Below are 16,639 nucleotides of genomic sequence, written 5' to 3'. Positions count from 1 at the left end.
TGCTTAAAATGCCCCTTCTCTAAATCTTGGTTCAAATTTGTCTTTTTGTTGATAATTGTCAGTAATTGGGTGTTTTAATCTTACTTTGTTAAACTTTTAATTATTTTATTTCACTATTACATCTTATTTTAATCCCTCAATTTTTTACTAATATATTTTAATTTTTCAACTTTTATATACATATTTATATTAATCCTAATGATTGATTTTTCGTTATTATTAATAACCGTGGGAATTTATTTGAGTAGGTTGTCTTCTTGAAAGTTGATGCGATCTCTCGCTCCATGATTATTAAACTTAAAAGAAAATTTTAAATTTATTTAAGAACTCAATATTTACCCACCTACATGAATTCAATATTTTTTTTTTAAATCACTTGTATGTATAGATGAATAAATATGTGCCTATCGCTTTATTTTAAATAAATTATTAAAAACCAAATGTGATTACTACCGTTTATTTTTATTATAAGTCTATTGATTAAAACAAAAAGTCGTATAATTATAGTTGCGATCGGAGGTAAAATATATATTGTTCTTATCATTCTCATGGTATATGAGACAAAAAATTACATTTTAATTATGGTCGCATTCTATAGACACAATTCTACCATGTATATCTTTCATTTCATCAAAATATAATTTTATGATATAGATGTTCATGACCTCTCCCTTTATGTCCTGAAGTAATAATTCATCTGGCATTATTACCTTTATCATGACAATGCATAATTATTTCACGTACTTGATTGTCTATAGCTTCATTGTGTGCGTTCAAATTTGTATAAATGTGTCACCGTGCTATTAATTATTTTGAAGTTTAATGACCCAACAGGTAAAATGCATAAAATATCAAATATATAGAATTTAAGCCTACTCTTTCTCAATTAAGTTTCTTTATCCCAACTTTTACCTCACGAATTTTAGAACACGTATTCAAATCATCGTTTATTAGCAAATAATCTAAGCATGTTTCAAGTATTAATTCGATAAGAATCTTGATGTCAGATACATTTTGAAATAGTTTGTATTGATATTATAAGAGAGAAAAAGTTTTACATTATTCTACTAGCAAACACTCGAGTACACGTATAATATTTGTCTTGAAGCTTCAAAAAGGCCAAATTGATGTCAACATCTTCTATAGGTGATCCTTAATTGGCCCTTCTTTAAATGCCCAGATAAGAACCAAGCATATTTTGTTATTTTTCTTATGCAAAACACTTACTTTGACATGAGGGAACTCAAAGAATCAAATTATTTTTACAATATGGCCGAAATAATTTATTTTGAATTTTTGACCCCATATTATAGGGTAAATATCAAAAGATAGGTAAGAGATAAATCAATAAAATGAAAGAAGAATTCAAAGTATTGTTTATCAACAATTTTAGAGACTTTTGCTCTGGTGTATCTATATGATTGTAAAGTAAAAATTCCTATTAAAAGAGGACAATTACTAATTGTCTAGCTAATTGTCTAAATAGATTAAAGTCAATAGAATCATGGAAGAGGGTATTGGACCTCATTTGGAGGAACGTCATGCAATAGGACTATGAAGCACAAATGCTTCAATTTAGGTAATATTTCGTGTTTGGCACATGTTGTACACATCGACACTTTTAAACTTGTTAGACACAGGTGATATACTTGTTAGGCATAACAGATGCATGTCAAAATTAGTTGAACAAATTGAAAACTAACCTAGTCTTTGTCAAACTTCGCGTAGAAAACTTATTAAACAAAACACGTGTCAAACACTCGTAAAATTTTGGAGAGTGAAATACATGTGAATGCATAAGCACTATTAAGTCCAAATTTCCTAATCATTTGGAAAGTTGATATATTATTAATTCCAAAAGTAATCACTAATCAGACATTTTTGCCAAAAACAAATGAATCCCATTACATTATTTTCCCAACGGTACGCTTACTGTTTGATATTTTCTCCTCCATCAAGTAAGGTCTGGTGGGAAGAGAATTCCCAGAAAACCAACTTGGAAGTAAATGCTGCTTTATATCTAATGACAGAATACAATTATGGTTTTAAAAGAATCAAGAGGCTCCACGAGCTGCATCAGAAAGGGGTTGAGCAATGGCTAAAGGGTTAACTTGGTATGAAAATGCAAGCTGCCATAAGTCCAACAATGCTTTCTTTACCGATGAAGCTTGTTTTTGAGCGATCCTGAGATCAAAAAACAACACATTCAACGTAAATTTCGATGTTGTAATAACTTCACCAGTTACAATTATAAGTACTCTCCCTGAAGTTGTGAAGAATTAAAGATAGAGGAACATAAGAAAACATCATTTTGATGCAATTATCAAGAGTGTAGTCCATATGAACAACGTTGCCAATCTATCCTAATAACAACATTTACAACTAGTATGAAGTACCAACGTCACTTAGACGGTTATATAGAAGTTCAATGAGTTTGAATGACTTTTGGGAAGGTGAAAAAGTGATTTTAGCAGGAATAACATCAGTTTGGTAGGATAAATGGCTCGCACCCAACACCTTGGCAGCAGATTTCCCAAATCTTTATGTTATATTCACTAACAAATATGCCAGAATCTCGGATATTTGGTCCACAGCCGCCAAATCATGGGATATAGCTTCCAGAGGCCATTAAAGGAGGACGAATTTGACGACTGGCTCATCTTATCTCATAATCTCTCCCAAACCATGCTCCCCCAACTAAAGATAGGTGGTTATGGCCCAACGATTCATCTAAAGGTTTCTCAGTGAAATCTTTGTTTACAAAACTTACTTCTAACGTAGAGCAACATCTTCTCCCCTTATACAACAGAATTTGGACGGACAAATACCCTAAAAAGGTCAAATTTTTCTGCTGGGAACTCGGTCATAATGCTGTCAATACACAAGGCTTGGTGCAAAAGATGCACCCACACATTGTCATATCTCCAAACTGCTGTTACCTTTTTCTAAGGAGGCTGAAACACAGGGACACTTATCTATATCTTGCAAATTCGCTACAGGTTTCTGGAATAGGATTCTCTCATCTTTTGGTTGGCAAATCCCACTGCACTCTAGCCCTATTATGTTTCTACAAGATTTGTTGGTGGAGCAATATTTCAAAAAGAAGGTGGAATACTATGGGTTAGTTGTTCTTTTTGGAGTATATGGTTAGAAAGGAACAACAGATATATCCCTCTCTTTTAATTCATTTTTTGATACAGTCATGGTTTTAGCTGTTGGCTGGTGTAAATGATTTATTCCCCCTTTACAAAGTTACGAACTACAATCTATTCTCAATGATCTCTTGACAAGCTGGAAGACCTTTTTGTAATCCAGCCTTTGTGGTTCTTTTGTACCTTTCATATCATCAATTAAATATTTATTTCTTATAAAATTAAAAAAAACTTTAAGTTGAATCTCTAACTTGTACTAAATACTTCTCTATTTTAGCATTGAGCAGTATGATACAGCGCAGCAGCAAGGAACAAGCATGGATATAGCTAGTAGCAACAAAGATAGCTCAGTACTATGTTTTCCTTAATTGACAATAAACATACCTCTTCATAGTGGTTAGTTTCCTTCGCAATAGATAATAAATTACCACTGACAAACAGGTAAGCACAATCCTCTTGTTGGATATGACGAGCCGAGTACTTCCAAACTTCAAAGTGATAGACCGGAATGGCCAAAAACGTGGTTTTGTAAGCTTACGTAGTCTTAGAACCGTTTCTCTGTTAGCATTCCCTCTGTCTTGATGGTATCCAGGGTCTAAGGCCGCTTTTGATGCATGAAGTTCTTCTGAAGAAGACAAATGTTGTTTTTGATCGTCTTTAAGTAAAGATGAAGGGGATGATTTTGATGAGCTAGCAGCTTTAAGAGAGTGCAAGTAGTCTAGCCTCCTCAAAAGTACCTAGTAAAAAAGTTAGAGGAAACAATTGACAATTTTTGGCAAAATACTAGGTAGCAAGAACATGAAAGAACAACAGTTAAGGAAATGGAACATGAAGATAGCTGGAGATGAACATGAGGGAGATGCTACTTAACTTTGAGAAAGAACTTTAAATTCAAGACTAAAGGAAAGTGCTCTAACGAGGGTATTCAGATAGACATAAGATGCAAATCTTCTCATAACACTAAATATGGATTTTTTTTTGCCAAATATGGAATTTAGCAAAATATGACGTAATGCTGATCCTATATATATATATGTTAAATGACATACAGTAGAACATGAATACCTGACGCTTTTCCTCAGGTAAAGCAGCGTTCTCAACCCAAGAGACAGCAAGATCCACATCATTCAAACCTATCTCTATGACCGTTCGGAGGTAGACTTCAACAACTTGGAGATATTCATCAACAGTCAACTGAGCATGCTCATCACAATGTTCTATGCCATCAATATTTCTTGAGCCCACAAGAACATATATTTCTCCATTCAATAATCTCCACTTGCTAAGGAACTCTTCCAGAAAGTATCGCATATCAGAAAAACCTTCCGAGATCTGAAGACATGCACTGCAGAATAGTGCAAGGTAAACGTTACAATTAAAATCTGTGCATAACAATATCACTTATCCACACTTAAAAATTTTATTGGACAACTACTTGACCCATTTGATGTAAGGAAAGTTGTAGTATTAATTCTAATTTTCTAGATAGAAGGCCACCAAGTTATGATCTACAAGCATAACGGTATCTAAGTTGTCTACACCTTACTCTTTCCACCATTGGGCCAACCCATGATACCTTAGGCATATTGAGATTATTTTCTTCACAATTTTGTTTAAATAGCTGGGGAATTAGGAACCACTCCTTGCATTATACTCCTGTCCTACCTCCATAAATTCCCAGCTTCACAAGACAACACAAATACGTAGAGAACAATGTTCAACTGTAAAGAAATATATAGTGAACTGGACAATAAGTAAATCAGGGGCCTAAAAAAGGAAAGTTCGAACAAGAAAGAGAAATATGGAAAGAAACAGATATATGATGTCAGTTACGAAAAGGGGAAAATGGTTCTTTAAGAACAAGACTAGCTTGGAATTACGTTTGGCAGTAGATGAGATTACCCAGTTAAAAGAACATTAACAGGGATGGCTGCAACAGAGGCAAATGATAATTTGAGCTCATCCACTATACGCGATGTCCTGCAATTACACGAGTAAACTGAATAAAAACTGTCCTGCCATCAAATAATTAAACATACCAGTAAAGTGATATAACAATTTGAATTTCTTTGTCCATGTTGACACCACCTTAGGAAACAACTTCCTCCAAAATATATCTTAAAAAATTGATTAATACGATTAACAATATATTCATCAAGATTACCATCAAAAGGCTCCATCTCCATAACAAAAATTACAGTCTATAATTATCACTTTATGGTTTGGCTCACTGTGCAGCCCCTTAAAATTCAGCGCTCCTTTGGTTAACATTGGGATAAAAATAGCCCACGTGAGCTTAACTTAAACTGTTTAACACACCCATTTTCGACTAAAAGTTCATCTATTCTAATTCCACCTCTGTATTAATAAAATATAAAAAAAGGATAAAAATACAACTGAAGTATGAAAGAAGTTAAAAAAACGCCACCTTCCAAGTTCCTTCAAAGATTGAACTAAAACCATACCAGCGGCTTCCAACATATCACCATTTTCCCAGCTACTTTTATCTTGAGAAATACGCGTCAAAATTGAATAAGCTAGCGATAATGCTTCCTCATACATGGAGCATACAAGATAGCTGCAAAAGCCATCGATGACTTGACATAAGGAGTCGATTAACTAGTATGTGACCATTTTTTCATAGTAAACGACCAGAATTCGGGAAATTCTATTCAGAAAATCAGAAATGATACCTCTCAGAGCGCTCGATCTCTTCCCAAATTGCTTTTGCGTCATCCATAGCCAATTTTTGTTGCTTCCAGGAATTAAGAAACTGAATATGGAATTGCAATCGATCACCTCGCGGCGACAAATGGAACCGATTGATGGCCTAGAGAAAAGAAGATGAGAAGCAAGAACTGCCCATCGAGCGTGTGATTTTGTTTCCTTTGCCACGCCTCACGAAGCCTCGATAATCGGCGTGGTTTTCTTTTTTTTTTTCCTTCCCTTGATGAATGTAATTTTTATTTTTATTTTCCTTTTCTCTGGTTAATTTTTATTTTATTTTTTATCGACTAAAATAATGATTTAATCCGATTTAGCCCTACCGTGAAAAGTGTTATTAAGATTTGATAGAGTTTGTTATAAGTAGAGCGCTGTCGAGTTTCACCCAGCCCGCATTCCCTCTTAAAAGGGTCAAAGAAATGTCTCCACCACCTGCCCGTCTTTCTTCGAAATTCTACTGAATGGGTCCATCATCCCCTCCCGTTTGTTTTAGCAACTTATCCTAAGATCTCCTCACCAAGAGCTCCCCATCGATGACAGAGGAACCAACTCGCCTGCTGTGGTGGGGTGGCTTCTTTGTTTCACAATAAGAGACCTGGACGATTATCCCTACCCTCCGTAGCTTACGAGTTTACGTCCATCCCGGGTACAGTTTCCTTTATCTTTCTCCCTTGTAGCCGTTACCCGAATTCGCACAAGTGTTTCTACACCCCCAAAATTGACTTGACGAGGAATCCATTCTCGCAAACAAATACAAAATGTATTTAAATTACAAAAATTAACATTATTAAATAATAAAAATCAACATTTTAGTTTTGATCTAAAAAAACATTTTAATTTTGATAAGATTTCTCATGGTATATACTATGCTACAAATTTCAAATTATATAGACTAAATTATTGCATATTAAAGTTTTAAGTACTAAATTATTATCCTGTAAAAATATATGGATTAAATCATTTTTAACTAAAGTACTAAATTGAAGACTATATATATATATCACACTTTTCTTTTAAAATTTAAATCACAAATTCCACGTTAGAGTTGGGAAAATAAAACCGTTTAAAAAGGTAAGGAGGATCGAGGCTTCTTTTTTGAGGTTTATTTTTTCATTAGGTGCGTCGGTGATAATTGTCTTATTTACTAAATTATGGTCAAATTATTTTGTCAAATGTCCAAATTTTTATTCCATAATTAAGATAATAAATTTTTAAAAAATATCGAACTCTAAAAAATAGTTATAATGGTATTTATATTTATGGTTGGATAATTACCCAATAAAAGATGACTTGGTAATTAAGGATCCATTAGAACACTATAATTCCTGTAAAATATATATATATATAATTCTGACATATTTAAAAATTCATATTAAAATTATGCTATTTATCAAATAAAAATATCATATTATAAAAAAGATAATAAAATAAAATATATCTCTTAACCAATTGAACTATATTAAAATTAATATTTTATTTAATTATTCGTGTCACAAATGAAGGGATAATTTGATAATTTAGTATTCTATTTTACTTATAAGATTCTCAACCCTTTACTCTTTCATATAAATTTATTTCAAGGATGGTATGACATCATGTAGTCTAGAGAATGTTATTTATGAATAGTTTCCTTAATAAAAATCAGAAATATAACCATTTTTTAAAATTTTATTAAGCTTAGAAATATTACTTTTATTAATTGTATCCCCTTATTTTGTTATATACATTTTAAAAATATTTTCAAAATATAAGCCAAATTTATATTAAAAAATAAATAAATAATTTTTTTAAATCTCGAGATATATATATATATATATATATATATATATATATAATTATTGCCTTATCTTATGATATCATAAATTTCATAAAATAATTACCTTCATCTTGACACTAATATGATTAACGATTATAGAATATAGATTATGTTATATTCCTAATCACCAGCCTAAACAACCTCGAAAGTTGTTTGTACCAACATCACACTTGAATCTAACTAATCTTGAATCATTTTAGAAAATACTCGAATATTTTAAACGAGTTCGACAACGTCGATAGATTTTCGAACATGAAATAGTCGGTAAACAAGGACGATCTTACATAAATGTGAAGATCATAGTTCTACTAAGTCACACTTTATAACCCTAATTCAAGTTTGGAAACATGCCTTTGACAGAAAGCAGAACTATTCTACAACTAGAAGGTTGTTTTCCATCAAACCATCGCCAATGGTGGGAAATTGTGGTGAAAGTTGCCACTCTCCATCTACTAAGAACTTGATTTCGTACCTTCAAATATATTAAAAAAATCAAACAGCTAAAAAAATATTATATAATAAAGGTTACAGATTTGAATATTATATTGGTCTCTATACTTTCGACTTTCGTTTATTTTAGTTCCGGTAGTTTCAAAATATCCATTTTGTTTCATATACTTTTAAAAAATGAATATTACCATCTCTTCATTTTCGTTGTTATCTCATTTTCTTTCGATCAAAATTTTAACACGACACTTCACTCCCTAAATTTTGTTGAGATGTGACCATAAATTTGAATCAAAAGTCCATTGTATATGAAATTTGTGTTAAAGTAGACAAATAGGACCAAATTTATCACTTTAAAACTAGAATCATCAAAATAAACGTTCTAAAAGTACGATGACTAAAATGATAAAGTATGAAGACCAAACGAAAGTGAAAAGTATAGGGACCCAAATAGTATTTAAACCAAGATTAATAATTTTTTCAAAAAGTTATATTTATATTTGTAATTACTTTTTACAAATTACATATTTATAAATATTTTAGAAAAAGAAGCTAAAAGACAAAGGAGAAGAATTATACCTCCCAGGTCTGAGCTTTAATGTAGTTGAGAACTTGGAGTAAGCACCAGAGTACTCAGGTGATAAGTCCTCCCCTATACTCCACCCATCAAAACTTCCCATAACTTGCACACTCTGTTCAAAGATGACCATAAAATTATAAAAATAATGGCAATAATAAAAAGAAAGAAAATAAAAAACTTCTGAAAACCAAACAAAAATCGTAGTTGATACACCATGGAAACTTTTTAATACAAATTTATGTCTATATTTCAAGAAATTGAGTGAGTGAAGTGTCGTGCTAAAATTATCATCGAAAGAAATGAGATAATAATGAAAATGAAGGGACTAAAATAGTCACGTTTGAAAAGTATAATAACAAAAATGAACGTTATATGGAATAAAATGGACAAAATTTGAAAGTCCAAGGATCAAAATAGACATTTTGGAAGTACAAGGATCGAAATAAACTAAAACTCAAAGTATAGAAACTAAAATAGTATTTAAACCTTTGATGATATACATGCAAGAAGACTATTTGGAGGGCTTTTCTTGTAACCTTCCTTAGCTGAGGTTGGCTTTCTCTCTCTCTTTTTGGTATTTTTTTACATGCTTTTTCTTATTATATTATTAAAAAAATGGTTAGAACATACATATCCAGTTTCCTTTCAGATAGGAAGAAAAATTAAACAAATATAAAATTTACTGTTCTTACCTCAGCCATTCCATACCAAAATAGTGAAATTTCCTTCGACTGCACCAAGTGTACATCTTTTATCTGATCCTCAATCTTTTTATGTACACCTTCAAAGGAAATAAAGAGTTCAAGAAATATTAATAAGTCAAAAGTACAGAATTCAGAAGGTGACGTCTAGTGTGTGCCTTTCCCCCAGCTGGTGTGTCTTGTGCAAGAACAGTGGAGAAGACCTTTGGCACTTGCTTTTTAATTGCCCCTTTGCCTCAGCTTGTTGGTCGGACCTTTTCATTCACCCTATTCCATTCACTAAATGATATATATAGACAAGGGACAAGGTTGACCAAAAGTAAATAATATATAAGGACGACAAAGGACAAATAGCTAAAATGTTTACAATAATATAAGCACTATAACAATTCCCCCAAGTTGGACCATATATGTTAATCATGCCTAGCTTGTTAGAGAGATAATCAATACGTGCTTTATTTTAATGCTTTCGTGAAGATATCTCTTAACTGCTCTCTAGTCTTCACATACCTGGAGACACTAATCCTTCCTGTATTTTCTCAAACAATCTACTTCAATGTATTTAGTCCATTCATAAACTATTAGATTAATGCAATATGGAGAGTTGCTTGATTATCACACTACAATTTGGTTAGAATTATGGTATCATATCCACATTAATTCACACACGAACTGCGTCATCACTCTATATTCTGATTTAGTGCTTGAATGGACACCACATTTTTGTTTCTTACTTTTCCAAGAAACTAGATTATCTCCGACAAATACACAATATGTTTTTGAGCAATAATGGAAAACTTTCATGGACAGCACACATCATTTCACACAAATACAGAACGAAGGTGAGCTAAAACTCAGGTGCAGAGGAAGAAACCCACTATTTCTGAAAACAAAGATTAGAATCCTCATTATACCTTCTAATTTTGTGAGAAGGTGAGATTGAATGTATTTCCCATTAATCTTTCTCGAACCTTCTGGAATACCGGATTGCGCTATTTCTTCTGCTAGTTTGATCAAAACCTTCTCATATCAATCACGAAAGGAGATCACAACTATACGTTTATTGTCTGAATAAATGTAGGGGAAAATGAATAAAACAGTAACCTGGAAGATATAAATTTGTTAAAAGCCTAACCTGAAATTCATGTTCCAAGGCAGCAAGTTCGGTTTTCAACTTAACTAAATCATCGTCCTTTACGTGTAGCTGAGAAGATTAAAATATGATCAGACCTTTTGTTCCAAATATGATTGCAGAAAAATAAAATATACCAAATATTTTGGCTACAAAAATTAACTTCATGTTCCTCAGCATTATGTCTTTATAAGAATCAAGGAAATAAGAAGACACCAACCGTCCCCAACTCCCCAGGGGTCAACAAACAAAATTTACAGTAATCAAAATTTAAAATGTCCAATTTTTGGTATTTCTGTCGTCCGGATGTGTGTATTCTCCTAATGAAAACTCTTTGTAACTAATTTAAAAAATTACAAGTTTTTGTTCCTAAACTTAAAAAGTTTGTATAGTTTGTATTTGATAAGTCCCTCAACTTTAAAAGGTATCTAATAGAATAATAGAATAGGATAATAAGTTCCTCAACTTTAAACACCTTTTTTTCACTGCTCTTTTGCTTTCAAGGTATGGGCACTTGTTCGGTCTGAGTTGGATTTCCAGTTTTGTCTTCCTAGGAGAATAGACGATCTGTTTCTTGAAGATTTTGGGGGAGCCATGCTTAAAGGCAAAGCTTATGTTTAGTGGAATTGTGCTGTGAGGGTGACACTGTGGTTGATTTGAAAGGAAAGGAATAGGAGGCTTTTGAAAACAAGAAACCTATCAATGAGAATTTTTATAATAGTGTACAACATTTTGCTTCGTGGTGGTCTTTATACCACAAGAAATTCTTTTGTAATTATAGACTATAAATGATAGATAGGAATTGGAACGCTACCATTGTCTAACTTTTGTGGAGGGTTTTCTCAACCCTCCGCCCTCAAGTTATCTCCTCTTTTGATAGATCAATGAATACTTTGTTTCTTATAAAAAAAGAAAAAAAAAGTTTCTAAATGTTAAGAACTGGCTAATAGATTCTTAACTTTCAATGATGTATCTAATAATCTCTGACATATTCAGCATTTTTTTTAATTCACGAGCCTATTATACAAAAAAAATTAAAGTTCAAGATTCTATTATATACAAAATTTAATTTTATGTATATTTTAATTTTAAAAAAGATCAAATAGGCCAGTGATTTATTAGACACAAAATTTGAAGTTGAGAACCTATTAGATATAAATCTGAAAATCCAAAGACTAAACTTGTAATTTAACCTTTTTTATTTTATCAATAGAAAGTTGTTGTTTCCTTTGTTGTACTAGTAAGCTGTCACAATGAGCCATTAATTATGAACTCGATCAAAAAGCTTACTTTATTGCAGACATTAATCAATAAAACGTTTCAAGGAAATTAACAATAGAAAGGAAGAAGATTAGTTTCTTCTTTGACTAATCTGTTTCAGGTTGATCCTTTTTGTCAATAACTCAACACAAATGCTAATGTGATCATTAACAGATAATGCCATGTAGGAAAAGAACTATCCACGCAATATATTATTATTATTATTATTTTTCTGAGCAACTATCCACGCAATATAATTGTTAACTTAAATGATTATTAAACATAAATGATCTACTTGAAACAGACAGACAAATTAATATCAGAGAAAAAAGGGACGATAACAAATACTGTGAAACTATATTTGTAATTAATCATATTGCATAATTGCATTATCAATCTAAAACCAGTAAAACAGAATATACACTAGGCAATCTAATCATAATCATAGCTCAACTATTTAAGACATATATTCTCGATCAAAAAGTCGGAGGTCCAAATCTCCCCCGAACTCAAATTGAAGGTAAACATATAACATGATCAAAAAACAAATAATGATAGAAAAATAAACATGCATCTACATGTTAAAGATAAAATATTTGGCCAACATACTTGTAACACAAAAAAGTTCATGTGTGTCTTTAGACCTGTCGTTTGAGAAGCCGGTTCTGCTGATTGGCATGACTGAGCTTTTTGACAAGCTTTTCTCTTTCTGAATCAGCCAGTAAAGCATTCAGCTGTAGTCAATTATGACTAATTCAGATCTTTGACAGATAAAAAATCTGGGTATCATGCTCTCTGAAAAGAAACATTTCAGAATGGAAGGAAACTAGCCTCAGCATTAAAGAAGTACCCGTTCAACTGAGTTTGCTTTCATATAGACCATTATTTGTTTATTCAAGTTGTCACTTTTCGTGGACACAAACAGTTGCTATGTTTTGTTTTCAGCAACGTATCTCATATTTACTTGGAGCATACCAAAATTCTTAAAGACTCTTTTCATACCGAGACAATTTTGTTGTTGGTGGAGAACAATACCGATAAAATTTTGTGAAGATCAGTATATCTTCGTATTCTTCACTGCACCTTATTTTTTTCACCTTTCCTTCTCTTACAAATGTCTTTTTTCTTTTCTCTTTCTTCTTTTTTTTTTTTGGATAATCAAAGGTGTAACCTCAATCAATTTCAAAGAGTATTTTTTCTAACTCTATAATATTACACTGAGAATGTAGGTAGGTGGCCCCAAAGTTTGAACCCATGATTTCAAACTACTTCCCCAATCTGCACCCACAGTCACCAACATTCTTGAAACCTTCCCCCAAGAAAGAAGCTTCTATATTCCTAAACCATGGGAACCCTGTCGGTTTTCTGTTATCTCCCTTTCCATATGATCACTTTTAGTATGCTCAATTGAAGATCGGTATGGAATTCATGCAAGCCCGACAAGAACCACTAGCTTGAATGTTACAAACGGGCTAAAAGATGCATCAATCTCCAAACTCCATTAAACTGTGCTGGAAAGTCGGCACTACGGATAGAATTAACTTGAGAGTAAAAGAAATTATGAAAAAAAGGTCACTGTACGTTTTGGTAAATGAAGGCTAATAGTTTTTAAGAAAGATTTTGGGACATTATGAACTTAATGTCTACATTTACCTGCTCGCTGCTAAGGGGTTGAGCCAGAAGTTCCTCTGTGCTGACAATCTCCTCTTCTACATCTGTAGCAGGATCCTCTGATTGCATTGAAGATTCTTCCGAAGTGACAGGCAAGGAATATCTTCTGTGACTACGACGATTCTGAGGATATCTCATCACAGAAGGTGCATAAAAATGGACCAACTTGAAAGAATCCATCCTAAAGCTCCAGGCCGCCATATTGCATGAAAGGCTATTCGTGTTTTCCCTCTTTAACTTTATTGCATTCTGGGAACTCAGTGAAACTTGCTTATCCAGACAAGTCCTAACCAAGATCATAAGATAAGTAATATTGGCATCGGGTTCTCAGAAATTCTTTAATGTAGCGAAAATCAAATTATTTGGAATTAACAAATATGTTTATCGTTATAGAATTCATGGAAAACTGCATTAATCACACCCACGTTAAAAGACCAACCTAAACCCATTTTGAACAACATTTAAAGAGGGAAAAAATACAGAACCGGCTCTCTTGACATATTTCTTTGAGTAAATCCTAGGTATATAGATAGTCACCAAACCATATGTGGAAGGAGCACAAAAAATTAGAGTTATCAATCTGTAACAAACAATTTTCTTATGGAGGAAAGGAAAGAATGTGTACCTTGGAGCACAAATCTCCATATTTACAAGCTCCTCCTATCAAGGAATAACAAAAAGATCATAAACCATCAAAGAAATATGTAAGTTCTCATGTAAGCATAACACTAGCGACCATAGCTAGAATAACAACTTACTTCACAATTACCAAGAAGATAATACATAGATTTCCAAAAAAACAACCATTTGAATATCAGAAAGAGGTAAAAGCCACATATATTTAGCCCTCTTCACTCTCTGGCCAAAACATATTTTTTATGTGGATCCATTTGGTCTTTGAATGTACGAATATTTGACAGTGAAAAGAAAACATTTGTTTATAAATTATGACTTGCCCAGAGTCCACAGATATTAACTCTACCACTAAGATCAGGACATTCATTTGCTTCATAAGAGTGGATTCTTGAATAGAGGGAGAAAAGGAGCTGAAAGTTCTCTTTCATTCAATTCAACCAATCTCTGCCAGTTACAGCATATCAGTATTCTTAAAAGAATCCAGTTCAGAGATCAATAACCAAGTTTAATGACCCGTAAAGAGATCAATAATCTGACCACCACCATTACTACTTACTCCACTTAACGAATGGATTCCACAATTTTGGAAACCAAATAAAAATTAGAGGAACATATCAGCATACACCTAAACAAACAATCAGCACAATACTCGCCAAATTAAAAAAAGTTCCAGCATTTTCTCTGATTCCTCTACTCCAAAATCACGATTGTACCACATTATTAGAAAGAAAAAGACCCACACAAAATCAAATTCTAATGCAGCAAAATAACTTTCCAGTTCCACACTAATTACTCACTATTTCTCGTTTTTTTTTTTTTCATAACTAAGAATTATGACAGGATTTGTAGTGTTCGGAAGGCACTGAGTTCCAATTGAATCTGCAGAGAAAATGGAATCATCGAACTTACTCAACGCTTGCAGATCAGTGAGTGAAGTGCCGAAATCGAGCCCTTAGAAGCTTTTGAAGCTCCAAACCAATGGCAATGGATACCGCGAAGCGAAACTCTGCAACGAAGCCGAAACGAATTCGACCGCCAATAACTCACCACGTGGAGATCCCGCGATGGCCAATAGGTGAGGGGAAGGCACGTGACTGCAATTTTTCCCTGAGTGCAACCTCCGTGGGATCAAACATGCAAAATTTTTTTCCCTGAGTGCAACTTCCGTGGGATCACACTATGTTAATTATGGAAGTTATATATTTTTTACTTTAATTTATTTTTTCCATACTCTATGTCCATTTGGGTCTTGGTATTTTTAATTTTTTTAATTTTAATTTTTATATTTTCAAAATGTTAGTTTTGACTAAAATAAACAAATATTAGATATAGGAATTTCATTTAGGAGGGCACGATACAAAAAATAAGGTAAATAGGATTTTGAAGTTGATATTGACCATTTTGTAAATATGTTATAGAAACTTTATTTTGAATAGTATAATTATAGTAAGAAATTTTAGTCCTTGGACCAAAAATCTACATGTATTTCTTCTAAATGGACTTCTACATGAGAACTCTAAAAATGGGTATTACTGTTTTTTTTAGAGATGACGACATACCGATTTCAATTTTTACAAAAATATTAATAGAAAATATTCAAAACCTAAAACATAAATTTAATAATCATAATAACTAAAACTGAAAGAAATAATTATAATCTTACTTGTGAATGGTATATTCTCCTTCAAAGCTCATCTTTTAATTTTAACTCTAAAATTAATTTTAAAAAATAATAAAGAGAGCAAAAATTTAATTTTATTTATCTATAATTTTTTATATTAAATAATAAATAATATATTTTCGATAATGTTAAAAAGTATCCAATATATATGCATTAAATTAGTTAGGTTTTAATGGGCTGAGCTATTGAAGATAAAATCCCTGGGTTTTGGTAGGCGACAAGTTGATTCTAAAATTTCAAAATAAATACTTTTGATCTTTAAAGTTTGAAAATTTATTCTAAATGATCCCTAAGTATTATTTGACCATTAGTTGACTTAACGTAAAAATGACATGGTAATTAATAGGTGAGTGGACATTTTTAAATTGCTTTTTTTTAAGGATTTGTAAAAAAATATTAATTTTTACATAATTTTGTTATGTGCGTTGACATTTTTTTAATTTATTTTCTTCTTTTTTTGGTCTCTTCATCTTCTTGCTACCACCATGTCTTCTTGATGGGAGATATATGTCAATTACCACTGAACTATGCTTACTTTGGCGAGAACAGAATATTCGCACAAAATTAAAATTAAGGAAAAAAAAGCTTCACACACGTGGCTAGATGTTAATAGTAACGTTTTAATGTGACATAAAATGAGATGTATATCTCATATGAACATAGGTTGTGAGTTTGAATTCTCACGCCCATGTTATACTAAAAATAGTTATAAAAGTTTACATAGCTAAATCAATCATAACTCATATAAAAAATTGGTCTTTTATCAAAACATCGTGAGTTTGAACTTTCACTCTCATTTTTTTTTAGTACATAATCTTTTGCTCAAGGAAAAAAGTACA

General features: G+C 32.1%; 2 protein-coding genes across 3 annotated transcripts; both read right to left on the bottom strand.

Annotated features, from left to right (window-relative positions):
* Positions 1 to 1,806: 1,806 nt before the first annotated feature.
* On the bottom strand, positions 1,807 to 6,101 carry APEM9 (3-phosphoinositide-dependent protein kinase-1). Its single transcript, XM_022287745.2, has 6 exons — positions 5,846 to 6,101; positions 5,581 to 5,730; positions 5,055 to 5,132; positions 4,218 to 4,497; positions 3,537 to 3,889; positions 1,807 to 2,184 (listed from the first exon to the last, which is right to left on the bottom strand). The coding sequence occupies exons 1-6, from the start codon at positions 5,890 to 5,892 to the stop codon at positions 2,055 to 2,057; spliced, it is 1,038 nt and encodes a 345-aa protein (XP_022143437.1). The 5' UTR covers positions 5,893 to 6,101; the 3' UTR covers positions 1,807 to 2,054.
* Positions 6,102 to 7,862: 1,761 nt separating this feature from the next.
* On the bottom strand, positions 7,863 to 15,184 carry LOC111013285 (PROTEIN TARGETING TO STARCH (PTST)). Of its 2 annotated transcripts, none has more exons than XM_022287713.2 (9): positions 15,029 to 15,184; positions 14,109 to 14,143; positions 13,466 to 13,769; positions 12,457 to 12,546; positions 10,556 to 10,624; positions 10,335 to 10,440; positions 9,412 to 9,500; positions 8,719 to 8,831; positions 7,863 to 8,164 (listed from the first exon to the last, which is right to left on the bottom strand). In XM_022287713.2, exons 2-9 carry the CDS (start codon positions 14,126 to 14,128, stop codon positions 8,062 to 8,064), a joined length of 894 nt encoding a protein of 297 aa, XP_022143405.1. In that variant the 5' UTR covers positions 14,129 to 14,143; positions 15,029 to 15,184; the 3' UTR covers positions 7,863 to 8,061. The 2 variants fall into 2 exon arrangements, with proteins under 2 accessions (XP_022143405.1, XP_087984000.1); XM_088127874.1 differs by having other exon boundaries at positions 14,917 to 15,162.
* Positions 15,185 to 16,639: the final 1,455 nt, after the last annotated feature.

Source organism: Momordica charantia (assembly GCF_013281855.1).
Source record: "Momordica charantia cultivar OHB3-1 chromosome 8 unlocalized genomic scaffold, Mcharantia_2.0 BLBB01000008.1, whole genome shotgun sequence".
In the NCBI taxonomy this organism is placed as follows: Eukaryota; Viridiplantae; Streptophyta; class Magnoliopsida; order Cucurbitales; family Cucurbitaceae; genus Momordica; species Momordica charantia.
The sequence above is the reverse complement of the archived record's forward strand: the minus strand, read 5'-3'. Positions and strand labels throughout refer to the sequence as shown.

Bases quoted from the DNA above. Each gene is read 5' to 3' on its own strand.
- APEM9 (XM_022287745.2), bottom strand. From the start codon at position 5,892: ATGGATGACGCAAAAGCAATTTGGGAAGAGATCGAGCGCTCTGAGAG. The intron at 5,133-5,580 runs GTGGCGTTTTTT...GTGTAATTGCAG, and splicing joins TCTTTGAAGGAACTTGGAAG to GACATCGCGTATAGTGGATG. The intron at 4,498-5,054 runs GTAATCTCATCT...ACTATTCTGCAG, and splicing joins GTTAATGTTCTTTTAACTGG to TGCATGTCTTCAGATCTCGG.
- LOC111013285 (XM_022287713.2), bottom strand. From the start codon at position 14,128: ATGGAGATTTGTGCTCCAAG. The intron at 10,625-12,456 runs GTCTAAAGACAC...TAATCTTCTCAG, and splicing joins ACCGGCTTCTCAAACGACAG to CTACACGTAAAGGACGATGA. The intron at 8,832-9,411 runs GTAAGAACAGTA...ATCTTTGAACAG, and splicing joins TTTGGTATGGAATGGCTGAG to AGTGTGCAAGTTATGGGAAG.